The sequence below is a fragment of the Suillus bovinus genome (genome assembly GCF_016758785.1).
Source record: "Suillus bovinus strain UH-Sbo-P2 chromosome Unknown EDB93scaffold_30, whole genome shotgun sequence".
NCBI classification, from domain to species: Eukaryota; Fungi; Basidiomycota; class Agaricomycetes; order Boletales; family Suillaceae; genus Suillus; species Suillus bovinus.
Window position 1 is genome coordinate 235,052 of NW_024542086.1, and position 23,751 is coordinate 258,802.

Below are 23,751 nucleotides of genomic sequence, written 5' to 3' on the forward strand. Positions count from 1 at the left end.
ACTCCGAAGCTTTAGAAATGACCACCTCACAGGAAACACCCTCTGTACATGCTGCTCCACTCAAAAGCAGTGATTCAGCATCACCCACGATGGTATACCACCGTCAGACATTACAGATACCTCTTCCAATTTCAGACATCATCTACTCCGCTGCTGGGGGTGCCCACTACTCTGGAGCGCCTGTGTCTGAGGATGACGATCAAGTTGTTACATCTCCCGTCAGTGGACAGTTCAGTCTACCTATGGACGACACGATTCAGGATCGCATCATGGCTGATTTGAAGGAGCTCTACTGTTGTCGACCGTCGAAGGAGATTTTTGAAAGGACTTGGAGGCCCGATGCAGTTTATGAGGTCAGATACACACCATTATTCAGCTCCATGATTCTCTCATTCTCGTAGGATACTCTGGTCAGATGCGAGGGTTATGCGCAATATGCTCCTCAGGTGCGACTCTCTAGCTCATGATACACTTTCCAGGATCTGAGTCGTTCCCGCAGTGGTTTGCCATGGCGAGTAATCGTACCTTCAAGTGAAACGTCAAAATCTCATAGGTCTTCAGCCCAAGATTTTTTCAAAGTCAGAGACAATCTCGAGTCGGGTCTTGTCGTTTACGCGCTCGCCGAAACGTCTCATCTACTCGCAAACACAAGAATATACTTTCCGGTACATAGGAACTAAGAAGGTACACAGATTTGACTAACTTCTAAGAAAAGCACTTACATTCTTATTAGCGAATTGAGTCGATCATCCTTGTGGATTTGGATGATGACGACAAGATAATACATATGACAAACCAGTGGAACGGGGAGGCGTTATCGTCTTGGTTTGGTGTTAATATCCTCAGACACGCAAATGCCCTTATCACGCCATGGTTCGTTGGCGCACCAAAAGCTTGACGCCAACGTACAGAGGATGTTTGGACGCTATATCGTAATTTGCTAAGTGCTTGGTTCTCGGTACCTCTCTTTTCTTCGCCTTCGTCACCCAAGTTTATCCATTGATACTTTTGCAACCCTCGTAGTTGTTGTCTAGGTGCCTCTCTCCTTTTCCATCGTCGCCGAAGTTATTTCATCGATACTTTCACAGCCTTCTTTGTTGTTGTATTAAATCTGAGGCCTGAGGTGCGCATCATTCATAGACTTACTGCAGTCGCACTGACCGGAACTTCTTCGTCAAGCTCCGCATATATAACAAACTCCGTTATTTTTAGCTACAGTACTGCACGCAGATATTTCTCTTCTATGTCTCTCATTAACTTGTAAAGTACTACACCTATGGATCCGATATCAGATGCAGCCTGGAAGCAATACATCGATGAAAGCCTCCCTAATCCCCAAGGATTGTACTATCCCGATAAGCGGGTCTTGAATTCCACTTTAGCTGCTACAGGAAGACCACTTCGTGCGACGTTCCGTGAATTCATGCTCATGTGGTCGCTAAGAAATTTAGAATATACCAATTTCATTATTCATATGCCGCAACTTGCCTTGACTATAGTCAGGTGAACTCGCAAAAGCCAGGCCTTACTGGTGGAGATCCCTTATAAAGACCCCCTTTTCCCCCAACGTTACTAGATCGCAATCACCCAACAATCACCTATCCTCAGTTCTGCGAGCCATGTCCAGGTAAGCTGTGTTAAGTGTTTATCTATCTAGAAATAAATGTTGCATGAAATGGAAGCTGAATTTCCACCTAGTTCCCAATTCCCAGCTCAATCTGCATCTCCTCTCGGTAAACTTGGTATCGAGGCTGCCCTCGAGGCGGCTGCAGACCCATCCATCACACCAAAGCCCAAGATCTTCGATGAGTTCGCGTTAACCGATCGCGTTGGGCTTGTCTCCGGGGGAAATAGGGGCCTTGGCCTGGAGATGGCTCTTGCATGTTGCGAAGCTGGTGCACGTGTCGTATACTGCTTCGATCTTCCAGAAAAGCCTTCAGATGAATGGATCGCAAGCAGAGATTACGTCGCGAAGCTAGGGAATAAATCGCGGCTAGAGTATTTCAGCGCGAACGTTACAGATCAGCAGGCGCTTTGGAAGAAGACGGAGGAGATTGGTGATAAAGAAGGAAGAATGGACTTTTGCATCGCTGCAGCTGGTATTCTCAGATCACACATAGACTGTCTGGAATACCCAGCACAAGAGTACAGAGAGGTGGGTGGTTGTCGATGAGTCGCTATCCACCGATATTGTTTGAAACCAACCCCGATTTGAAGGTCCTGGATGTCAACGTCAGTGGCGTCCTCTTCACTGCGCAGGCTGCCGGCAGACAAATGTCGCGCTTCGGACGAGGTGGTAGCATCGTTCTTATCGCATCAATGTCAGGCAGTATCACCAACAAAGTGCGCATTTCCCAAAAAGTGCTATCATGATGGCCATCAGTTCGCTTGTTGATCGTGTATAGGGCCATGCCTGGGTATCGTACAACAGCTCCAAATCAGCTGTCCTACAGATGGCTCGTAGCATGGCTTGCGAGCTTGGCGAAAAGAAGATTCGCGTCAATTCATTGTCTCCAGGACATATCTACACCAGGTTTGTTCCGTGATTAATTGCATTGCAATACTAAACGGTAGATGTGATAGTATGACTGCAGCATATCTGGACAAACAACCGCACCTCTTCGAAGTGTGGTCTAGTATGAACCCTCTGGGTCGGCTCGGACGCCCTGACGAGTTGCGCGGTGTAGTGACGTGGCTGGCATCTGATGCATCGACATTCTGCACAGGTAGCGAGTACGTTATCTCTGCTTTGCTTAGCAGTGAAGCTGACTGTAAAATCTGCAGTATTATCGTCAGCGGTGGTCACCACTCCTGGTAATGAAACACTCAAGGAAGAAGGGCTTGCTTGTAGGATATATAGGTTTGTTGTATCTGTAAAGAAACTAGACTTGAATTCGCATAGACAGTCACCTGAACTTCATAATAGCAAAGCACCCCTTCCATACGTTGTCCGGGCACCAAGGAGATTGCTGAGATGCATATCAGCAATCATATGTTGAGCGTGAGTGGGTTGAAAAACTTTTTGCGAGCAGTGGCGTTGTTGTCCATTCTATACGGCAGCGAGCACATTATCTCCGCAGCTGACCGCAACTTGTCGGTACTTGGTCGCCACTCGTAAGAAAGGTCTTAAGTAGAAAGACAATCGCCGAGGGTTGTTGGAGATCCTTGACAGCGGCCGCTGTGCGAGGCTATGAGCGCAGTGACTGCTGTTTAAAATACTACACACAAGTCCCGATTGGCAGCACGTTCTGCGACTGTGCGTGCCTACCAGAGGAGCACGAAAGGACACACTCTTTGACTGCTAAGCTGCGGCACTACAAGGCTGAATTCAGTGTCTGAGGAATTAGCCAAGTATTTCTTTGTATCGCTTGCTAAAATTGCCAAGATTGTTTGAATTTAACAAAATGTTTTTATCAGAAAGTGTTAGTTGCTAAATTTGGATAGATCTTGATCGGCGCAGTCGACGACTGCGGATTCTCGAAATGCGCAGTGGACAAGGAACGGTATGCCCACAGCGTTTACTCTTGCGTTCCGTCCACTCATCTCGCAGTCATACTAGAAGTATATCTTCGTTTTTATAATCTCCAGTAGCAGCACTTTCAACTTTTCGAGCTGCTACAGGTCATGGAATCAAACCATGAGCCAAAGCCTTCAAGGAGGCTAAGGGACCGTGATCCCGCTCAGCCAACCGATTTTGCGGAGCGTATGGTTGCCTTCCAGAGGAGAAATGCCATGTATGTTTTATTTCTTTTCTATGTAACTCATCTCCTGAATTTTATATCGTTCATTCAACTCACAGTGCAACTCGTCCCCGTGAACGCCCTGAGCGAACGCCGTCATCTCCATCTACTTCTCGTCTGCAACCTCCAAATCCGCCACCCGTTCCTTCCCGCAGCTCTCCCGCAGTGACATCTCCACGTAAGACTCACCTCGCACCTCATGTTATTGTATCCCGTCCCGAGGCAGACCCAGAAGATTTCTCCCGGCGCCTCAAGATATCTTCATCCCCTCGCCCCCACCATCACACAAAACAGAATCAACAGGGCAAATTATTTAATCCCAACACGGATCCCATTCCCATGAGAAGGACAACTGAGCCCGAATCAATTTCTGATGCAACAAGCAGTTCGTCCCCGCCGCGCAACAACCTCACTTCCCATCAGAGAGACGCGCCAGCAAACCGTCAATTATTCGACCACAGGAAGGATGATCCTGTAAGATTTGCGGTCCTGGCCCGTCCATCATCAACTAGTGGCCGGCCTCCACCTACACCCAAGTCATCGGGAGACTATGTCTCTGCGTCCTCGACTTCCTCGTATGCTCACTCGTTGACCTCAAGCTTCACCCTTTCATCTGGAACGACGGATAATTCATCTGCATCGTCAGCATTATTCGATAGCAAGCCTCGCGAAGATGCAAGCAATAATGCGTTCGCCGTTCAGCTTAAAAAGCTGTACCGCAACATATCCACCCTAGAAACAAAGATATTAAATGAAGACCCCGATGATCTCGTAGATGAAGGCCGCGTTGTTCTCCAAGGACGAGGACGCGAAGTTAGCGACGAAGACCTCCAGCAACAAAAATGGACGAAGCTGATCTCAGACCATAAGCGGTAAGTGGCACTCCGGTTTTCATCATGATATCATTGATTGAATGTGTACAGGCTCGCTGAGATGATGCACAATCTTATGGAGATCTCCCTCGCACCGAGCGTTCCGGCTTCTCTCCGGGTAATCCCAAGCAAGTACAATATCATCATTCGCCTCTGGACACATGCATTTCACAAACTTCTGGAGGCCTTGAGGCGTGCTTCGTTTTCTTCGCCTCTCGCTCTTGAACACCTTCAAGACTTTATATATTATTCCTACACCTTCTACACCGGCCTTCTCGAGGAGCCGACTCTGCGTTCGTTCCGATCCGGCTGGCTCGAGGCTCTTGGCGATCTTGCGCGCTATCGCATGGCTGTGGCTGCAATGGTCACCAATAACCAATTGAAAGGCTCGGCACTAACTACAGACGCTGTGTCTAAAGCAGCCGCGGCATCCGCAGATGGCGAACCTGTGACAGCCAAGAGCAAATCACAGATGAGCGTCAAATCATCTTCTGATCATCCTGCTGCACGGGTAGACAATTCGCCGAGCCCGAGTATTGGTGTTGTCGCCGCGCGGATGATGGATGTCGAGCCAGAGAAGGAGCGCTGGCGAAGTATCGCAAAGGAGTGGTACGCTCAGGGCCTTGCGGATACCCCTGGTGCAGGCAAGTTGCACCACCATCTCGGTTTGTTAAGCCGTGAGGTCGACGAGGAGGAGCTACGCGCCGTGTATCATTTTGTCAAGAGGTTTGTTTGCCCCTCAATTCTCTCGCAGCATTGCTGATCAGTTGTTCTTATAGTATGACCACCCTCCACACATTCTCAACCTCTCGAGAGTCCATTCTTCCCATCTGGTCGTCAACTGCGCAATCGCGGCGATCGCAACCTGACGCCCGCGCACCTGAACTCTTCGTTCTTTTACATGGCATGCTATTTACCAACATCCAACTTGACGATTTTTCACCGACCCTCGCTCGCTTCCTTGAGCGCATCGAAATCGAGGGAGCCGAGGAACGTGAGTGGATCATGATGGCTATCGTGAACATCGGTGCTGTGCTTGAATATGGTCGTCCGAGCGGCGTGCTGCGTAAGATTGGTAGCGTAGGTGGTCGTGACACTGGCGCAGGCATTCCGGCTGTAAAAGTAGCCAAGAAGTGCCAAGTTTCACCCGCATTCCGCGACGAAGACGGTGATGAGAAACGGATGGACGTGGATGATGAAGGCATCCAACAAACATCTCCGGCTCTATCGGATGGAAGTCTCTCTGTGGAGCTGCCGGTGGCATTCAAACTAGCGTTGGAACTTGCATTTTCAATGCTCTCATTCGTTCTCCGCAATCCGACGCGAAAAGCCACACATTTTTCTCGTTCAACTCTCAATCCTTATCTCACAGTCCTGCTCACTTTCTTGGCTACCATCACAAAACACGCAGAGACACTTTCTATAATGGAACGTTCGATACCTTGGCATGATCTTGCCCGCTTTTTTGCCACCATTCCCCGCGATATCTTTGCTGCGCAGGGACTGGATATCCCAGCTACTGGCGGTGAGCGGTGGGCGATGCTGACAAGTGGTTGTGCCCCGCCTCTCTCCGAGGACTGGTGCCTTCGTGGGATGGAGTGGATCGGTCGCAAAGTCTTTGAGCGTGGATACTGGAAGAGCGGAGAAGAGAGGCGGGTGGAGGTGGAGATTCTGGATATGGAAGAAGGCGGCCAGCTAACTGACGGGATCATCGAAGATGAAGATGACGAAGAGGATGGTCACTCCCATCGGGAGAGTTTGCGTGGGGAGACGAGCAAGAGATGGAGCCGACTTGTGCGCTGTGCCGTTTCCTTGTCAACTGTTGTTGATGGGCTCACCTGGGTGGAGGGCACACGTGAATGGAGGGTTGAGGGTGTATTGGAAGCGAAAGTGACGCGCTGGCTTGACGAAGATCGTCATGAGCGCGAGGAAGAGGAACGGAGGCGACGTGGACGTCGTTGGACTGACGATTCTATGGACGTCGATGTCGAGGATGAAGACGCCGATGAATCGTCGGAACAGAGTGAAGACGACGAAAATGATTCTGAGGAAGTCAAGGAGCTCAAGGTTGGTTGTCTCGTTTTTGATTTTCAGATGGTATTTGATGACGTTGACAGGCACGCCGGAGGTACTTGCGGTCACTTCTCGTTTCAGCTCAGCGTGCACCCGCCCACGTACCCAAACAGCGGTCTCGCACCACACGTTCCCAGAAAATCGTGTCAGTGCCATCCCTGAACATCGTGGCAGGCTATACTATTCTTGTGCTGGATACGAACATCATCCTATCTTCCTTATCGGCCATCGCATCTATCATTGAGAGTCTCCGATGGACCGTCGTCCTGCCAGTTCCGGTTATCATGGAGCTTGACGGCCTATCCTCGAATCCATCTAAGCTTGGCGAAGCTGCTCAAGAAGCCATTGAATATATCACCTCTCACGTCCGCTCGCACTCAACCTCACTCAAAGTCCAGACTTCAAAAGGCAACTACCTGATGTCACTGAATGTACGGACCGAGCAGGTTGATCTCACGAATGAAGACTCATGGGATCGTTGCATGGACGATCTGATTCTAAAAGCTGCGATCTGGCAAGATGAGCATTGGGTGGACCGCTCTGCACTGTTGAAGAATACCCCGCCTGTGCGAGATGATGCTAATGCCGTCAAGGTGGTGTTACTATCTTTAGATCGTCTCTGTAAGCCTTTGATTCTTGATGTAATTCACAATGGCTCATCTTTACCTAGTGCGTTTGAAAGCGCGTTCACGCCAACTTGCGGCAGCTGGCGAGAAAGATCTTGCTGCTATACTAGCATCCGGAACGTAATGCATGCTCGTCGCTTCATGACGTCGGTGCCATAGGTTTTCTAACCTTTATTATGCCTTGCAAGCGCTTCAGAGTGTTTATCAGCGGTGGTTGGGCCGGAGTTCCTCTTACGTAGTAGGTCGCATGCTGCGGATCAAATGCCTAGGGTAGCTGGATCCTGCATACTATGGCACGCCGAGGAGTGTGTAGTAGGTGTTTGCACACACTGGCAACTATTTTTTTCATATCATCATTTCTTGCATACATACCCTCACTCTTATTGCATACAATACCTTGTTGCTCATTATCTTCATCTATTATCGCTCTGTTTTATTATTGTTTTGCTAGTAATCAACTGTGGTGTCCTTTGATGGTTTGCATCTCAGTTGTCGCGAGAACGCTGGTTCTAATTCTCTAATGCTACTGTAGGAGCTAGTTTCCACATTGCAGTCGAAACGGTATCTAGTTTACAACATTTGGCAATTCTTATTGCTATCCTTTTGTACACGTCTAAAACTCGTAGACCTTTGGCTCAATGGAGCGCGAATATTGGACAAGACCCTCCGGGAACCAGCTGCAAAGATAGTCAGGCGGAATAAATCAAGGGGTTTTTGTGAGCTTACAGAGCAATCTCTTTTTCGGCGTTCTCGACAGAATCAGAGCCATGGCAGATGTTACGGCCAACGGCAAGGGCGTAGTCGCCACGGATCGTGCCTACGATAAGTTGAGTACAAATGTGCAAATTCGTGACTTATGCATAGACTGACCAGGGCCTGACTGAAGGGGGTTGGTGGCGCCCAACATGGCACGGCCAGTTTTCACAGCATCCAAGCCCTCCCAGACCATGGCAAAGACAGGACCAGAGAGCATGTATTGGATCAAACCAGGGAAGAAGGGCTTCTCGCTGAGGTCCTCATAGTCTATACAGACCGAATGCGATCAATCGACACGTTGATAAATCTGGTGGGATTCTGAACTCACGCTTCTCGAGATGTTGTTTAGCGGGGGAGACGAGCTTGGCGGCGATGAGCTTGAAACCACGCCTCTCAAAGCGGGCGGTGATCTCGCCAACAAGACCACGGTCAACACCATCGGGCTAAAAGATGGCGCAGTAGTTCAGCGGATGATCGTACCAAGATGATGAATGGCTACCTTGACCATGATGTAGGTGCGCTCACGGATGTTTGGGGCCATATCTGTTGTGTCTGAGCAGAAAAATGAGGAAGATGGCAGTCAAGATTCGTTGCGAGTTTTATCTTACCAGATCTTATCAAATAAGTCTAAATAAAGCGAATCCAAATAGTACCAAATAAAATCTCCGAGTGGTTCCGCTTCTTGAATTGCAGTTTCGTGAAGACACCACACTCAGTAGCCAACGCGATGAACGTGCTCGGCCTATCCCTCGCACCCTACATCCGCTCCTCGCGGACGCTCAAGAAATATGTGACACCAGTCGCTCACTGGTATGCCGACCTCATGGGCTACCGCAAGATGGGCCTCAAATATGATGACCTCCGTGCGTGTCATATGTCTAGTTCGGGATGAACGTGTTTAAACTAGATTCATGTAGAGGTTGAAGAGAGCCCACAAGTCCAAAGGGTGAGTTGCATACTGTTTCTTGCGAACATGTTTAACACCGGCTGGAATTACAGGCACTTGGTCGTTTAACTCCGCGAGAGACCTATGACCGCTCCTACCGCCTCAAAATTGCATGTGACTGTGACCTTCACCACAAACCTTTGCCAAAAGAACAATGGTCTACTCCTGAGGATGTATGTTGATGTCTCGCAGGTACTACAAAGTGGATTGACGCTGACCGCTGTTTCAGGACAAGCGATACCTCCAGCCTCATATCCTGAACGTCCTCAAGGAAGAGGAGGAGAGATTTGCCTGGGACACGATGACCGTTCAACGCAAATAGACATTCACATCCGTGTAGACTCGTAGTTGTGACTATCCATATCTATACGTATTCGCGATGGCTTCACCTGAAGTTTTATACTGTTCGCTTGAATTATGATCAAGAAGGGCCATTGAAGGACCAACTGCCCTGCTTCAATTTTGTTCGGTTACCCTTTGCAGCACCACAAGTTTGTCAATCATCAATCTATATGATTACAGGATCTTTACACTCCTTTCTACGAGTAATCTAACCTAATTTCAGGAGTGGCGAAATTTTTAATACTGCTGGACACAATAGCCTACAGAGCCTTGACGAGAGGAGACACAACTTGACCACCCTTCTGCTTGTAGAATGCGATGACCTTCTTGCTAACGGCGGCAATGTCTGGATCGCAAGTCAGTAACGTCACGGAGCCTTGTGTATGCGCTAACTTACTAGGGCCAGTAATGCCAAACTTCTCATACACCTTGAGGTAAGGTCCTGAAGCACCCCATGCAGGAAGACCATATTGCTGCCAAATTTATTAGCTATTTAGAAATAGATGCGATCATGAACCCTTACCTCGTGGCTGTATTTTTGCCAACCAGCAGTCTATTTCGAGACAAGTTAGCCAAGTATACCACTTCTTCAGCTATCCAAATTTACCGAGAGTGCCTCTAATGACAGAATGGGAGCACCGCTCCTGAGGACGCTGAGCTTGTATTGCTCATCCTGCTTGTCAAACACCGACCAACAAGGCAAGCTGACAAGCCTGACGTTGATGCCCTCTTTTTTAAGCAAGCTTGCTGCTTCAAGAGCGATCGGAACCTCGCTACCGGTGCTGACAATCGTCATGTCCTCATTGGCAACCTCGTAGAGCACGTATCCACCCCGTGCTGCACGCTCAATAGTAGAGCCCTCGAGGTTGGGCAGGTTCTGCCGAGAGAGTGAGAGGACGGATGGTGTCTGCGTGCTCTTGAGAGCGACGAGATAGGCTGCGGATGTTTCATTACCATCTGCAGGGCGCCAGAAGTCGAGGTTGGGGATTGCACGCAGGTGGACGGCAGTTTCGATAGGCTGGTGAGTAGGACCGTCTTCTCCAAGACCGATGGAATCGTGCGTTGCTTGACAAATTATGAACATTGTTTCCTTGTTTCTGAAGGATTCTTTACTCACCAACCCAGATAACCTGATGCTTGCTGAGCGCGGACAACCTGACGGCACCAGCCGCATATGAAACAAAGTTCTGTGATGCGGTCAGCGAGAAACATTGACTAAAAAACACTACTCACCATGAATGTAGCGACGAATGGTACAATACCACCATAGGCATGCAGACCATTGGCAATGGCGCCCATACCGTGCTCACGAACACCATATCGGATGTACGTGCCAGCGTAGTTTCCGAGTCCGGTGTTGGGGGGCTGGAAGTCGACAGTTCCCTTGACCTTGGTCAAGTTACTGCCTGTCAGATCGGCAGAGCCACCCATGAGATCGGGGAGTGCGGGAGTAATCGCCGTAAGGACAAGCTCAGATAGCTTGCGAGATGCTTGAGCGGGATCGGCAGGGGTGTACACGGGGAGGTTTTTCTCCCATCCTTCCGGAAGTTTCCCAGAAATCCTGCGAGCGAGCTCGGCGTATTCCTTGGGGTATGCCTTGGAGTACTCAGCGAGAAGGCTGTTCCACTGGGACTCGAGCTTGGCGCCGCGAAGGGCAGCTGCTCGGTAAGTGTCGTAAGTCTCCTTAGGCACGTAGAACTTTTCGTCAGGAGGGAATCCAAATTTGCTCTTCAGGGATTGAATGTCATCGGGCTTGAGAGCTGGGGAAAAGATAGTTCGCACGCGGGCATTTGACATGTCAAGAAATTACACGCACGAGCGCCATGAACACCGTGGGTGCCCTGTTGCTTTGACCCGTAACCGATAGTGGTCTTGAGACAGATGATAGTAGGCTTAGTCTGCTCGGCACGGGCAGTGGCAATAGCACCATTGATAGCAGCAAGATCGCTGAGCGCAAGTCAGATATCAAAAACATGGATGAAAAACCATCTCGTACTGGTCACCGTCGTTGACATGGAGAACTTGCCAGCCGTATGATACAAAGCGCTGCTCGACATTCTCAGTGAATGCGACAGCGGTGTCACCATCAATAGAAATGTCTTAATTAAGATCAGTCAAGGAACGGAGCCGCAAATAAGGATCCGACTTACGGTTATCATCATAGATCTGGGACGGACCGATTAATCGAGGTTAAAAAATCACACGTGAAAGGTACGCACGACGATCAAGTTGCCCAGCTGCAAGTGACCAGCAAGGGAAGCGGCTTCGCTTGCAACACCCTCCATCAAACAACCATCTCCAGTGAAAACTGTGGATGCACAGTTATGACATATCCCAAATCCTCGGAACTGGGATAAAACTAACCATACGTGTAGTTGTTGATAAGGTCAAAACCGGGACGGTTGTAGACTGCGCCCAAGTGTGCCTGAGCCATAGCAAGACCAACACCGTTGGCGATTCCCTGACCAAGGGGTCCGGTGGTGACCTCAATACCTGGCGTAGTGTCAGCGATCCGTCAACATGAACTGTATCATAAGTAGTTGCTTACCATCGGTATGGTGTGTTTCAGGGTGACCAGGGGTCAAAGAGTCAAGCTGCCTGAACGCCTTAAGGTCATCCATGGAAAGCTTGTATCCCAATAGGTGCAACAAGATGTATTGCAGTGCGCAGCTAGAGTGCCCATCAGTTAGTGATACACCAGTCAGGGGTCAAGTGCATACGCGTGTCTGTAGTGTTCATCAGCGAGCAGTCGAAAGTGAATCTGAGCACAGACTTACCCATTAGATAAAACGAATCGGTCGCGGTTAAACCACTTAGAGTTTTTTGGGTTCGCGTTGAAGAATCTGAGGTGTTTTTAAATAATCGTACGATGTAGACGTAGAAGTTTATGATTCGACATCACTTACCTTGTGAAGAGGATATGGGAAACAGGCGCCATACCCATGGGTGCACCTAAAAAATGGGACATCGTCGTTATCGTTGCACATGATGAAGGCGATCTAGTGATGCTCACCTGGATGACCAGAGTTTGCCTTGCCAACGACATCGGCAGCAAGAGTGCGGATGGTGGCAATGGAAGTGCTGTCTGTTGGTTCCGAGGTGAACTGGGACATGATTGATGGATTTGAAAGGAAAGGGATCCGAATTGGTCGGGTTATTATACCCCTCAGAGATAACTGTTTCAAGCTGTACTGATGCGATTTGAGTTAGCGACCGGCTTACGAAGGGTTACGACCATGGAACCATTTCACACGTCGATTCTCGCGTTAACTCTCTCGGACAGGACGGAAAACACACAACCCGGAGCTTGACCGGAACTCTCTTCTCATCTTGGTCTGTGCGTGTATCGTTAACTTGTTAACACTGGTTGTCGACAACTCCCTTGGATCCCACTGTCAGTTGGTGCCGTATAGCCTTGTAACACTTTTCATGCAGCATTTCTCAGATGCACCCGCAGTTGTCTGATAAACGAATAGGTGCGGCGCACGGCCTTTGTCATATCCTTTCCTATTCTAACCTAGCCATCACAGTCTGCAGGGAATTCATCCAGGCACTGGATGCGTGTCACATCAATAGCTGGGCACGACTGACCGGTGGCTGCAATCAAGAAAAGGATAGCCTTAACAAGTGCCTTCGCAAAGAAGTTAGTGGTCTGCCTTTTAGTACGCCCTGCCGAGCGCTAACATTTTCTTGACTTAGCGTGTCGAGCGCTCGACTCGGAACCGCGCCCAGGCCAAAGAGAAACGTTCTAAAACTGAACAGGCTTGGAAGGAACTTCATCAGGAATGATTAAATTCGAGTGGTCCCTGTCCACCACACCTCTCACGTACACATGATATTTTCTGATGTCGTCAAAATCGTCTCACAAGAAGCTTGGCCCGATTGGTTTAAGTATCTCCCACCTACAGCGGAAACGGATGGTTGCAAATCTCATAACATCCTCATGGTTGAGAAATCTCAGATATATGAACATCTTGCATTTCAACAAAGCTATCAGATATACTTCGTTAGGGCAAGGAGGCCGATCACTTCACCACGTCACGAAAAGCTAGTGGCCATGCAATGATCTGGTTTTGGGAAATGAGAACTATCTCGACAAAGAATGATCCAGCCATGAACTCACCGACACTAATAACACTCGGATTTGGGTTTCCCCACCACGTAGGGAAGCTTATGGCATTTCCGCTTGCCCCTGGAATAGAGTAAGTACAAAGGACCTTGCTTGCAAACAGAGAACTCACCGAACACCGCAAAATTAAGGATGAAGTAAATGATGGACGAACCTCCATCCAGAGCGGCGGAGGTCAGATCTACATGGTTATCCCTAGTTGGTTCGGCATAATATCTCTGTCCAGATTACGCACAGTTGTATTTAATGTACCATCTTGGCTTCCTGGTCCTGACCCACCATTGCGTATACAACCCGATGATGAACCCTGGCCACCACATCCCTGTATTGATTATCAGTACATACTATTGAATATCGTGCGATTTGTCAACGTACCATTGACCGAGTATGGAAGCCAACCCAGATACGTAAATATAATTGGCATGTTGAGGTAAGACCAGATCCGTTGTCTGTCGTTCTAAGTATCAGATTTCTACGAGTAATACTGCAAATTAATACCTTGGGAATATGCAATGCATGGCATAGAGCAAGAAAGGAGCGAGGAACCCGTATAGAAGTCCGAGAGGAAGCTAGAAAAAGTTTGTCAATCTGCGTTTGCAACAATCTGCTCGCTCACCTGAAAGTAGGTTTTACCTGGGGCGTATAGCTCCGCACTCAGAGCGCCCCATGTAATTGCTGCCGAGTTGATTTCCTGTGAGTTCCACCCTGACCATATACGCGTTCCAATCGCTATAATCAGTCTCGCTTGAGTTCGAATAGAGACTGTGTACATATGATATAACGCACGGTTTATCAAATCAGCTCTGTGCGCGTCTACGATAGACTTATACAGGACATAATTGAAAACTCAACTCAACATTTAGCGAGGTAAGCCTCGTAGAATTTAAGTGACTTACTGGCCCCAAGAATCGTGCCGCTGATTTGCGCAACAAAAGTAGCTCTAGGTGGTACCTTTGCATATTGTCCTTCGAAGGTAAACGTTAGATCTCGAGTCAAATCATCGAAGTGAAAGACAGCACCTAGTTTCAAATCAGAGAGCATGGCAAGTGTCTGATAACCAGTGCTGTAACCGTACAACTTTGCATACATGTTCTGAACTGGTTGCTGAGGGTGGAACATATGCCTAAACATAACCTGTCAATGTTAACCGCCACCACTAATGCAGAAAAACCACCGACAGCAATAACTTGCACAAAACCTCCAGTGGGGATCTGGAATCCTGTCACAGCAAATATGAAACCAAGAATGACGGCGACAATGAATGCTACGCAAGAGAACGTGAGGTGAAATCAAACATCTCAAAGTCATAAACTCACCAATGACAGTAAAAACGATGACAGACCACCATGGCAGGGTGTTGATGTCAACGTACGCCATACCAATCGCTAGGCCCAACGACACGATGAAAACAGAACCATACCACCATTGTGGAACCTCTTTATACACTTTCATTTGCTGAAAGTGAGCACTGGAATGCAACGTTGAAGAAAGTCCGAAAGTGAAGGAAAAGGCATAATTTACTCGTCAAAATCTTGCCCTGACTTCAGGAAGTTGAAGCCTTTGAAAGCTTCCCATAGCTCTGCCCAGTGCCACAAAAATATGTGGGAAAACGCTGCTCCTATAGCTGCATAGCTCATGAGCAACGAGACTGCGTAAGTTGTTGTCATGAATCTGAAAATTATTGTCGGTGCAAAAAAGATTACTCATGTCTGTATATGTACGCACGGAGGTCCAACTTCAGCATACTTTTCCGGGTCGAGTGTGTTGTCGGGGCCAAGTATCGCGGATTGGTCATACGATGAGCCATTACCAGAAAATAGTGCAGTTGACATGAATGGTAAGCCTCTCGAATACCCCTGAAACACGTCCGCATAATAGCATCCGCCTGACAATGAATCGATAAATGGTGTCAACAAGGCAATGATATGGAGTGACACACCCATCAGAGCATAACCAAATGCTAGCCCGATCCAAGAAGAGACTTGGGTCTGCAGGGGCCAATATAAAGGATACGCTTGTGTGATCAAGGTCCAGTCGAAGCTGAATGACAGCAGACCAAGACCTTCGTTGGACCCTCCCCCACCAAAGATATTGCGAATAACAGCCGAGCGACCATTATCAGCCAAGCAAATGACAGAGAACGCCGTTAGAAGGGGGAACATCCAAGTAGGAATAATTTCCTGTGGGTGGTAACATGAGAACAGCGAAGATGATCTCACGCTATGTTGCTTCACTGACCCAACAAAAGATGGCCCAGAAGACTGAGGAAGTCTTCAGCATTCATGAAGTTCTAGTTGAAAATAATCACCAATCCAAAAGTATTTCATCTTCTTGCGGTTGAGTAAACCACTAAAGTGCATAGATTGCAGGAGAGAAATTGATGGAAGTTGACTTGGAAACAGTGCGTAAGTTGGCCATACGAGGAGGGTTCTTAGAAGCCCTGCAAAACCATATCCAATCAACTGAATCATGGGGTCAATTGGTATCAGACTTGGCAAGCTGTTGGTAGCACCTGCGATGCGAACGTTTGAAAGATCGCGGCTCCAGGATTCAAAGTTATGCCGTAAAATAAATCAAGTGTTGCTATTATACCAATAGAAGTGGCCGTAGTGGACGCAGTGGACGCCATCATGGTAATGCATGTGTGCTCTTTAATGTTGAACGGCCCGGGATTGAGGTGGCGCCAAATCCCTGTCGAGGGCATAGCATAATGCATCTTCGTACCCTCAGGATCAATTGAAACACAGTGAAGCGAACTGCAGAAACTCACCGCATTACCCAGAATGTAAGATATAATCAGCTGAAATAAGGCCGAAACTACAGCATTCTGGGGCTTCCAAAAATAAATCTCGGATAGGACAGATCCTGAGACAGATTGAACATCAATTTGCGTCGACATCGAGAGTAGGCTTCATTCTAACTCACCAAAAGTCGCTAGCCCAATACCAAGGACCCAGAATCGAAAGGTCAGTACGGGGAGCTCAGGATTATCCTCATCTGATATGATCTGGAGCAAATTCAACATATTGACACACTCCTGTAACCTGTTGTTAGACCTACCAACTTGGCGATGTCTCCTGCCCCGCGGACGATTTGCCCAGACTCTTGAGAGGGAGCTTCTATACTCTCTGTGCTATGGATACTGAAGCCCTTCAAGTCTTTCTCCTGGTGCTCAAGCACCTCCGATGACTCCGTAAGATGAGAATGGGCCATAACTCGCACAGAGAATGTATAGGCAGATCGACTTTCGATGTCGATTCCTTAAATACATGTTCGAGTCTCTCGGATGAAAAGAGATGATACGATACTCGGATATGGTAACTCTGCTTGAGAAACGTAGACTCCCGAAGATAAGAGCAGAGTCAGATTTATGCCAGGGGGATGCGTTCTACTAATACCCGGAACCATGCCACCACGGATCTCATGAATCTATGACCTGGCGCTGGGTATTAGGTCGTAAAAGCGTCTTGAAGGGGCAATAACACCTACTAGTATTTTCCTTGCTAAACTATGAAGTGGTGGCAAAACGTTCAATATGCATTGAAATTTCACCGTGACTACGTGGTCATTTGCCATACGCGCTACAGCTGTGGCGGTGGCCCAATTGCACTGCGCACGGTCTCACGATTTCCATGCATGCGTTGTACCAGGTACCTTCCACGCGCCATTGGATTCTATTATATCTTATCACAACCTCAGATCTAATATCTACACATGGTGCAGACACAGCCGTTTTTTTGACCATGATAACTACCGCTGGGTGGAATGCCTTGACTCCAGAGGTTTTCGTTTTTGTCTATTACAAATCAGTAGACATGCACATGTCGATCAAGGATCGCAACATGGGTCAGCTGAAATTAACTTCATACCTATCTGTAACTTGAATTGTCAGTGGCACCTGTCTACTTAACGTTCTACTTCATCAGTAGGTACAGCCGAACTCGTAGACCAACAGGCTAACCTCTCATTCGGGTGTCGACGACTCCTCTTCCTACAAAATCATATATCTGAATGAACCTAAGCTCCAAAGCTTTTGTACAAATACACCTAGAACGTATGTTTTCACGCTCTCTCACCTCACCCATCTCTAACACTGCTTGGAGTACGTCCCAGAGTACTCGGACGCAGAGCCTTCGTCCATCTTACCAGCACTGTTAGGGCGTTTATGGCTGTGTTTCCCAAGTAAGGTGAGGGTATTTGTCGGGGACTCTTCCTTGATGAGGTCTTCGGTGACCTCGATCTAAACAATCATTATTCATGTCAGCTCTTGCACTAACCAAAACATTCAACATCGCTCACGATATCTTCTAACAGGCGGTCCACCAGCTATATGATGACCTCAATAAAACCCAACAAGAAATCTGGAAGAAGAATGCTTACCGATTCAGTCGCGTGCTCCCTGATGACGACCCGGAGGATTTCAACCTGTTCCAAGTCAGGGGCAAGTTCGTAGTTAGGGACAATCCACCCTTTAGTTCGCAGGAGAATTTGAATCCATTTCTGTTGGATTTCAGGGTATGACTCTTGGAAGCTGTCGGAGAACCTGAATGCCACAACCGGAAGACCGTCTTCATAGTTCTGCGGAACGTCAGAAGGCATTGCTACCCAGCGATAGAATGCTGACCTCCGGATTTTCTTCGTCGAAATCCTGGGTATTGATATCTTCGGCTTTTGGTCGGTGTATATCGCTGATAACTGTGTACCAGCCAGACTTCTCGAGAGCACGACTCAAAAGCCTTGCATTCTTGAGGTCATCCTTGGCTACCGCGCGGTATCCCTCGAACCCGAGATGAACAAAGTTGAAGTATTGAGCGATGATGGGTGCGGCAGGACGGGAGAAATTGAGTGAGAATGAGTACTCGATTGAACCAAGGTAATGCAACTCAAAAATGAGGTCCTTCGGGAGGTACTCCTTGGACCGCCATACCACCCAGCCGATACCTACATAAGCCAGACCAAACTTGTGACCCGAGGTGTTGATAGAGACAACCCGCGGAAGCTTGAAGTCCCAAAGTAGCTTTGGATGCGCAAAGGGCGCGACGAAGGCACCCGAAGCTCCATCGACTGAACAGGGAGTCGGTGGATATGAAGGGAACAGAATACAAAAATATCTCACCGTGAATGGGGACGCTGATTCCAGTCTTCTGCTCATATTCGTCGAGGAGGTCAGACATCTCCTTTACTGGCTCGTAGTGACCGGTGTAAGTACTACCGAGGATCACGTAAACGCCAATGGTATTTTCGTCAACATATTCCATAGCTTTCTTAGGGTCGAGTCTATATTTGCTCTCGACACTGACCGGTACGAGGCGGCATTCAACCTCGAAGTAACGTGCAAATTTTTCAAGAGCGACCTGGGCATTCGCACCCATGACGATGTTGGGGCCAGGTTCGTGGATAGACTTGCCCTGAGCCTTGCGACGCTCTTGCCAGAGTCGCTTCATGGCAAGACCACCCAATTGTATAGCTTCCGATGAACCAGTAGTGGCAGTCCCAATTGCCTGATGTGTCGAAGGTGCATGCCAAAGATCAGCAAGGATCGAGACACAACGGGTATGGATTTCCTCTGCAAATGATCATAAGTGGTGATTACTAGGTGGGTTACTATATTTGACATACGCGTCATAGGATACTCATCCTGATCAATTAAGTTTTTGGACATATTTTCTAACATCAACTTGTCCGCGGGCTCTGGCATCCAGGTGTTTACAAAGGACGCAAGACTGGGAAAGTGAGAAGACAACAATGATACGAACTTCACAAGACTCACTTGAGACAGGGAGATCCATCGAGGGAGAGTTCATCATGGATCAGCTGATAAGCGATCTGCGCTGGGGTGCCCTTGGAAGGGATATGAAACTTGGGTGTAGATGTAATTCCGTACCGCGCTCCATACGGGTGAGATGCAGAATGGGATTCCTTAGTACTGATCAAATGATGATGGTTGTACTTTTTATCCTGCGAACACACTGTCAGCCCGAATATGATAGAATTTGGTCCCAAACCCCTGACCTTGGACTCGCGGATGAGTCTGTTCGGGTTAATGTGCTATATGGAACTAAAGTGAAATATTCCACGAGTCTGGACAATAGAGACTCACCTTTGAGAGAGCCATTGAGGAGATAGCTAGAGATGGGCGCTCATGCGATGATCTTATATAGTCCCCCGGGACATGTGGCCGCATGACGTCGGTCCAAGTACTCATATTAGCCAGGTGGTGGCGATTCGGACTCCGACTCCAGTCACATGCGTTCTTTGGAGCGTTTGGGGAGCGGACCAGATTCAACGTATCCTAAATTTACTAGTGTTCCTGGTGACCGTAAGATAGATACCATGATTAATCTTGCTCTCGTTTGCTGTCCCCGTCTCTGCGCCGATCGCAGTTACCGTAGTGACACAACATGGCGATATATCGGTCCTTTCGCTCAGCCCTGCTATCTACCCAACCCATGTTGCGGAGCACAGCAGTCCTAAATGCAGTGATGAGCATGCACACATAGTCATCGATGGTTGAAACATCTGGAGGGCGTCGGTTTCGCTGGGAGGAACAGGAATATAATTGATCTGTGACATTGAGTCCATATCCCCAACTAGTAGCGCACGAAGGGCTGGTTGTCTTCTATCTCTTCTACAATAGCATGCTCTTCTACCGTCGTAGTTCTCTCTCCGTCAGCAGATGCCGTGCTTGCGTCAAATTTGACTTCTTTGTTGCTGAACTGCATGCCGGGTAACTTGAAGGCCAGAGTTGATGGTGTTGCGCGTTCCCACTCCTCCGACACTCGCGTCTGCATCTGTGCTCAGTGAGGGATGAACCATGTCCCTGCACGGCGTTTCTGTGCTGCCTCCTGCCAGTCATGATTCGGCGCCAAAGGAATGACAGGAGCACCCATAGGGGTCTTGGGCTTTTGGCCATATGCATTGGATGGTATAAATAGCATATGAACCTTTTGTTGTAGAAATGTTTGAAAAAACATCGGAAGGAGACGCACCGCTGTGCACCAAACTTATTGGATGAGGTGATAGGCTCATCCTTGAGACATCATTGCTTGAGTCTGGCTTGCCTTTACGCCCATCATCAGCAAACACGATCCCGCTCTCCTCTCCACGGTCGGAATCCTATTGGGAGGAAAATGCGAGGAGAACCTGTGAGATGGCTGCAGAAGCAGAGCTTGCAGCACTGGAGAGGAGCGCTGAAAGTTTAAATTTGTAGCTGGCCCTGTCGTTGTCGACTGTTGGGGGTTTGCAGATAGGCTCACGAACGACAATTTCGTGCAGGATACTTACTCCGGGAATTAATAATCGCTTACAAACACGACCAAATCCAATAAACGCGTCTGACAGTCGCGCCCACTGGCACGTCCAGAGTCTGACCGCGCCTAGAATCTGAGCATTCAACATGGCAACGCTTGATTCGATGTAAGTAACATTCTTCTATATACATGGACCATTAGAGGTCTCATTTATCCGCACACAGACCAATTCCATCATGTCCGCTTGTTCGACCGACAAGCACCGTCGTTCCTCCAACTAAGACAACGCCCTCTTTCTTGATAGACCCAAAGAACAGGTCTTACAAGCACCAATATGCAAACATATACTTTACACGTCTGACAATGCTGAGAAATGCAGTGGAGAAGCGGGCAAAAGCTAGATGGGCTGGACTACAAAGTACGTGACAGGAACCCTCCTTTCTTTTCGAGTGCTCACAGAAGGTACAATTAGGCGAACCGCTCTATGTAGCGCGCGTCCTTGATGTTGTTAAATCTCAACTATGTTGGGTAATAGGTACAGTCTACATGGATATGCCACTCAAGCCGAATGTCCTGGAAGACATTGGCCGAGATGTGAGTAACTCATACACATAACTGGCTATTATCAGTTGATATGTGTAAAGCATTCCATCCCGGCTCCACCCCCACGCGAGAAATTTTACTGCGATGAAGACAGCGTTATGTTGGAGGATGAGTCGGGTCGAATTAGATTAGTCGGTGACCGTGTCAGTGAGGAACGCCTAGTCACAGGCGTCATCACCGCCGCTCTGGGCATGGAAACGGCCACAGGAGATTTCGAAGTAGTAGATATGTGCACTGCAGGGCTTGCAACGTTTGCAGAGGAAGAAATTTTTAGCTCAGACGCCATGGATGTGGATGTGGGGTGAGTTCACTGCTTTCCAGATCTACAACTGAGGGCAAGACGTCTTATGACTTAGCTCTTCATCTACGCGAGATGAATATGTGGCCGTTATTTCGGGACTATCCATTGGGTCGCCCTCACCTGCGGATGCGCAAATCCAAATGCTTGTGGAGTACCTCACAGGAGAAGCAGGTGGACCTGAGGACCAACAATTGGCATCACAAATAACACGGCTGGTCATCGCCGGAAATTCGTTGTCGCTTGAAGAATACACTGAGGAGGGTGAAGACGAGAAGAGACCAGTAAGTTAAGGTCCCTTCTGTGTAATGGCAAATGACCAAGTGCATACCAGAGAAAATTCGGCGCGTCAGCACAGGCAAATTTCTCTCCTCATCCGAATCTTGCTCTTTCCGCTCATCTTCTCGATTTAACTTCTGCAATTCCCGTCCACATATTGCCTGGAGAGGATGATCCTTCTGGAACCATTCTTCCACAGCAACCTTTCCCCCGTGCGATGTTCGGAAGGGTTGCAACCTTCGAGTCATTCCACTGCGAATCAAATCCCGCCTGGCTTCGCGTAAGATGTGATGAAACTGAGTCATCGATACCGAACGAAGGGCGAACTTCGTCCTCTAAATCAAATTATCCGCCTGTTACTCGCAGCCTATTGGTGACATCAGGTCAGCCTGTTCTTGATATGTACAAATATCTTCCAACCCCGCCCTCGAGCCTCGTGTCGATTGTTGCTTCAACCCTAAAATGGCGCCACGTTGCTCCAACTGCTCCAGACACACTATGGTGTCATCCTTATCGGGACCGAGACCCTTTTGTTTTGCGGGAAACTCCGGATATTTACCTTGTTGGCGGGATGCCCGAATTTGGTACAGAGCTAGTGGGTTCAGAAGATGGATCGAGTAGGGCAGGAAGATGTTGCAGAATTGTTCTAGTGCCTAGCTTCTCGCAGACAGGCGTTCTCGTGCTCGTTAATCTGCGGACTTTGGAAGTGCAGCGCGTGGATTTTGGGGTCGAAGGATTGAGTGCGGGTGGCGGAGAACAGCAGCCTTTAGGAGATGATGGAGATGCTATGGCAGAAGGCTGACAAAATTTTATTGATTTTTTTTCTTCTTCCGGACAACAACAAATCGCAATTTAGGCTGGAGATTGCATGGTTTTCCTCGGGCCCCTCTTTCCCCTGAAATTTGCGGGAGGAGTTGTCGGCTTAATCTTGCGCCAACATCTGGTTGAAGCCTATCAGCATCCTCTGATTCCTTGGAATTTGGATTGATTCGGTATAGTGTTCAGGGCCACGTGGATAATAGTCTATGCATCGGCTGTGATTGTCAAAGGTTGTCAAAGGTTGACCTTTTCTTCATCCCCATTTGTTGCTGGAGAAGCCGTCGTCAAGTATGACAGAACAGAACAAAACCAAAAGGCTTTGTTCCGGGGCCCAATTCAGCTTCGCCTATCATTTCCTTCTCGAAGTGTGTCAAGGGATGACATTCTTTGATCATTGATCCAACGACCTCAGAGGAACGCCTATATTTTTTATCGGATGGTCGCTTGTGGACAAATGCTATTATGCTGAACTGCATTTGTTTGTTGTAGTGGGCGCAGGTTGCCAAGGAATGGGTGCCACTCGGTCGACATAATGGGGCAAACCATTGATGTTATCTGGGCCTTCCTATTGATCGTATGATTTCCGATGTCAGGATTGTGACCTCAGCCCTCCGAAGAATTGTTCTTTTCTGGACTTGTGGGCGTGTGGTATGTCCGCTTGAATCTTTAGGGTGGCGTTCATGCCACAGCTTTTCACTTTGACCTTGCTTGGACCCATCACCACACATACATAAGGTGCGTTACTCCAACTCAGATCGACCTCATCCCTCTCACACCCTTCTCCCCTGTCTTAGGCTTACTTCTACCCACTTACTCATGCGCGTTATAATCCGAACGTCCGTCAAGATACTCATCGAGGCTCTGGGCCGATCTGCCCATCCTCGTAACGCTCATGCGCGCCGACACCGAGGTTCCCTCGCGAACGTCGAGCGCGCATGAGCCCGGTGGTGCTGCAAGAGCAGCAATCTTGGCACCACTGTGCGCACGGGTGCCGAAGCCGTGCATCGCTGCATTACGG

At 48.4% G+C, this 23,751-nt stretch overlaps 12 protein-coding genes across 12 annotated transcripts; 7 read left to right on the plus strand and 5 right to left on the minus strand.

Annotated features, from left to right (window-relative positions):
* Positions 1-17: 17 nt before the first annotated feature.
* On the plus strand, positions 18-1,356 carry EDB93DRAFT_1284613 (uncharacterized protein; the record flags this gene model as incomplete). The annotated part of the gene is made up of 5 exons (XM_041454486.1): positions 18-353; positions 402-446; positions 480-515; positions 562-684; positions 734-1,356. The coding sequence occupies 5 exons, from the start codon at positions 18-20 to the stop codon at positions 896-898; spliced, it is 705 nt and encodes a 234-aa protein (XP_041307445.1). The 3' UTR covers positions 899-1,356.
* On the plus strand, positions 1,277-2,818 carry EDB93DRAFT_1240740 (uncharacterized protein; the record flags this gene model as incomplete). Its single annotated transcript, XM_041451792.1, has 6 exons — positions 1,277-1,431; positions 1,699-2,155; positions 2,218-2,343; positions 2,406-2,533; positions 2,584-2,733; positions 2,785-2,818. 6 exons carry the CDS (start codon positions 1,277-1,279, stop codon positions 2,816-2,818), a joined length of 1,050 nt encoding a protein of 349 aa, XP_041307446.1.
* Positions 2,819-3,452: 634 nt separating this feature from the next.
* On the plus strand, positions 3,453-7,784 carry EDB93DRAFT_1148168 (uncharacterized protein). Its single transcript, XM_041449557.1, has 6 exons — positions 3,453-3,734; positions 3,800-4,612; positions 4,664-5,338; positions 5,392-6,679; positions 6,730-7,306; positions 7,356-7,784. The coding sequence occupies exons 1-6, from the start codon at positions 3,625-3,627 to the stop codon at positions 7,433-7,435; spliced, it is 3,543 nt and encodes a 1,180-aa protein (XP_041307447.1). The 5' UTR covers positions 3,453-3,624; the 3' UTR covers positions 7,436-7,784.
* Positions 7,785-8,661, minus strand: EDB93DRAFT_1337476 (nucleoside diphosphate kinase). The gene is made up of 5 exons (XM_041455365.1): positions 8,567-8,661; positions 8,396-8,510; positions 8,182-8,334; positions 8,038-8,128; positions 7,785-7,988 (listed from the first exon to the last, which is right to left on the minus strand). Exons 1-5 carry the CDS (start codon positions 8,606-8,608, stop codon positions 7,925-7,927), a joined length of 465 nt encoding a protein of 154 aa, XP_041307448.1. The 5' UTR covers positions 8,609-8,661; the 3' UTR covers positions 7,785-7,924.
* Positions 8,662-8,675: 14 nt separating this feature from the next.
* EDB93DRAFT_457757 (cytochrome b-c1 complex subunit 7) lies at positions 8,676-9,706 on the plus strand. The gene is made up of 4 exons (XM_041456444.1): positions 8,676-8,930; positions 8,985-9,013; positions 9,067-9,186; positions 9,243-9,706. Exons 1-4 carry the CDS (start codon positions 8,795-8,797, stop codon positions 9,333-9,335), a joined length of 378 nt encoding a protein of 125 aa, XP_041307449.1. The 5' UTR covers positions 8,676-8,794; the 3' UTR covers positions 9,336-9,706.
* Positions 9,616-12,468, minus strand: EDB93DRAFT_1240744 (Transketolase, thiamine diphosphate binding domain-containing protein; the record flags this gene model as incomplete). The annotated part of the gene is made up of 15 exons (XM_041451793.1): positions 9,616-9,701; positions 9,753-9,828; positions 9,879-9,908; positions 9,963-10,420; positions 10,473-10,542; positions 10,589-11,115; positions 11,172-11,302; positions 11,352-11,454; positions 11,506-11,521; positions 11,575-11,663; positions 11,720-11,848; positions 11,904-12,025; positions 12,133-12,198; positions 12,262-12,307; positions 12,369-12,468. 15 exons carry the CDS (start codon positions 12,466-12,468, stop codon positions 9,616-9,618), a joined length of 2,049 nt encoding a protein of 682 aa, XP_041307450.1.
* Positions 12,469-12,688: 220 nt separating this feature from the next.
* On the plus strand, positions 12,689-13,373 carry EDB93DRAFT_458011 (uncharacterized protein). The gene is made up of 3 exons (XM_041456445.1): positions 12,689-12,831; positions 12,886-12,998; positions 13,055-13,373. The coding sequence occupies exons 1-3, from the start codon at positions 12,801-12,803 to the stop codon at positions 13,142-13,144; spliced, it is 234 nt and encodes a 77-aa protein (XP_041307451.1). The 5' UTR covers positions 12,689-12,800; the 3' UTR covers positions 13,145-13,373.
* EDB93DRAFT_1284649 (OPT oligopeptide transporter protein-domain-containing protein) lies at positions 12,999-16,491 on the minus strand (the record flags this gene model as incomplete). The annotated part of the gene is made up of 20 exons (XM_041454487.1): positions 12,999-13,422; positions 13,479-13,547; positions 13,597-13,665; positions 13,720-13,806; positions 13,860-13,933; positions 13,983-14,053; positions 14,101-14,213; positions 14,271-14,330; positions 14,381-14,449; positions 14,504-14,618; positions 14,663-14,748; positions 14,801-14,952; positions 15,006-15,155; positions 15,210-15,369; positions 15,424-15,664; positions 15,723-15,745; positions 15,793-15,946; positions 15,997-16,200; positions 16,255-16,349; positions 16,410-16,491. Coding segments are annotated over 20 exons (2,103 nt in total), but the record flags the coding sequence as incomplete, so codon positions are not given.
* Positions 16,492-17,079: 588 nt separating this feature from the next.
* EDB93DRAFT_1148202 (uncharacterized protein) lies at positions 17,080-17,581 on the plus strand. Its single transcript, XM_041449558.1, has 2 exons — positions 17,080-17,386; positions 17,446-17,581. Exon 1 carries the CDS (start codon positions 17,117-17,119, stop codon positions 17,366-17,368), a length of 252 nt encoding a protein of 83 aa, XP_041307453.1. The 5' UTR covers positions 17,080-17,116; the 3' UTR covers positions 17,369-17,386; positions 17,446-17,581.
* On the minus strand, positions 17,572-19,599 carry EDB93DRAFT_1240747 (pyridoxal phosphate-dependent transferase; the record flags this gene model as incomplete). The annotated part of the gene is made up of 9 exons (XM_041451794.1): positions 17,572-17,724; positions 17,784-17,810; positions 17,865-18,062; positions 18,109-18,548; positions 18,601-19,050; positions 19,104-19,207; positions 19,255-19,442; positions 19,497-19,532; positions 19,585-19,599. The coding sequence occupies 9 exons, from the start codon at positions 19,597-19,599 to the stop codon at positions 17,572-17,574; spliced, it is 1,611 nt and encodes a 536-aa protein (XP_041307454.1).
* Positions 19,600-19,821: 222 nt separating this feature from the next.
* Positions 19,822-20,275, minus strand: EDB93DRAFT_1104244 (uncharacterized protein; the record flags this gene model as incomplete). The annotated part of the gene is made up of 2 exons (XM_041447396.1): positions 19,822-20,022; positions 20,087-20,275. The coding sequence occupies 2 exons, from the start codon at positions 20,273-20,275 to the stop codon at positions 19,822-19,824; spliced, it is 390 nt and encodes a 129-aa protein (XP_041307455.1).
* Positions 20,276-20,880: 605 nt separating this feature from the next.
* On the plus strand, positions 20,881-22,716 carry EDB93DRAFT_1250729 (DNA polymerase alpha/epsilon subunit B-domain-containing protein; the record flags this gene model as incomplete). Its single annotated transcript, XM_041453051.1, has 6 exons — positions 20,881-20,900; positions 20,959-21,152; positions 21,207-21,328; positions 21,379-21,638; positions 21,694-21,919; positions 21,970-22,716. The coding sequence occupies 6 exons, from the start codon at positions 20,881-20,883 to the stop codon at positions 22,714-22,716; spliced, it is 1,569 nt and encodes a 522-aa protein (XP_041307456.1).
* Positions 22,717-23,751: the final 1,035 nt, after the last annotated feature.

Bases quoted from the DNA above. Each gene is read 5' to 3' on its own strand.
- EDB93DRAFT_1148202 (XM_041449558.1), top strand. From the start codon at position 17,117: ATGCATGCGTTGTACCAGGTACCTTCCACGCGCCATTGGATTCTATTA.
- EDB93DRAFT_1148168 (XM_041449557.1), top strand. From the start codon at position 3,625: ATGGAATCAAACCATGAGCCAAAGCCTTCAAGGAGGCTAAGGGACCGT. The intron at 3,735-3,799 runs GTATGTTTTATT...TTCAACTCACAG, and splicing joins TTCCAGAGGAGAAATGCCAT to TGCAACTCGTCCCCGTGAAC. The intron at 5,339-5,391 runs GTTTGTTTGCCC...TTGTTCTTATAG, and splicing joins GTGTATCATTTTGTCAAGAG to TATGACCACCCTCCACACAT.
- EDB93DRAFT_458011 (XM_041456445.1), top strand. From the start codon at position 12,801: ATGCACCCGCAGTTGTCTGATAAACGAATAG. The intron at 12,832-12,885 runs GTGCGGCGCACG...TAGCCATCACAG, and splicing joins GTTGTCTGATAAACGAATAG to TCTGCAGGGAATTCATCCAG. The intron at 12,999-13,054 runs GTTAGTGGTCTG...TTCTTGACTTAG, and splicing joins ACAAGTGCCTTCGCAAAGAA to CGTGTCGAGCGCTCGACTCG.
- EDB93DRAFT_1337476 (XM_041455365.1), bottom strand. From the start codon at position 8,608: ATGGCCCCAAACATCCGTGAGCGCACCTACATCATGGTCAAG. The intron at 8,511-8,566 runs GTAGCCATTCAT...GCCATCTTTTAG, and splicing joins GCACCTACATCATGGTCAAG to CCCGATGGTGTTGACCGTGG. The intron at 7,989-8,037 runs GTAAGCTCACAA...CTATCTTTGCAG, and splicing joins GCCGAAAAAGAGATTGCTCT to CTGGTTCCCGGAGGGTCTTG.
- EDB93DRAFT_457757 (XM_041456444.1), top strand. From the start codon at position 8,795: ATGAACGTGCTCGGCCTATCCCTCGCACCCTACATCCGCTCCTCGCGG. The intron at 9,014-9,066 runs GTGAGTTGCATA...CTGGAATTACAG, and splicing joins AGAGCCCACAAGTCCAAAGG to GCACTTGGTCGTTTAACTCC. The intron at 9,187-9,242 runs GTATGTTGATGT...CCGCTGTTTCAG, and splicing joins AATGGTCTACTCCTGAGGAT to GACAAGCGATACCTCCAGCC.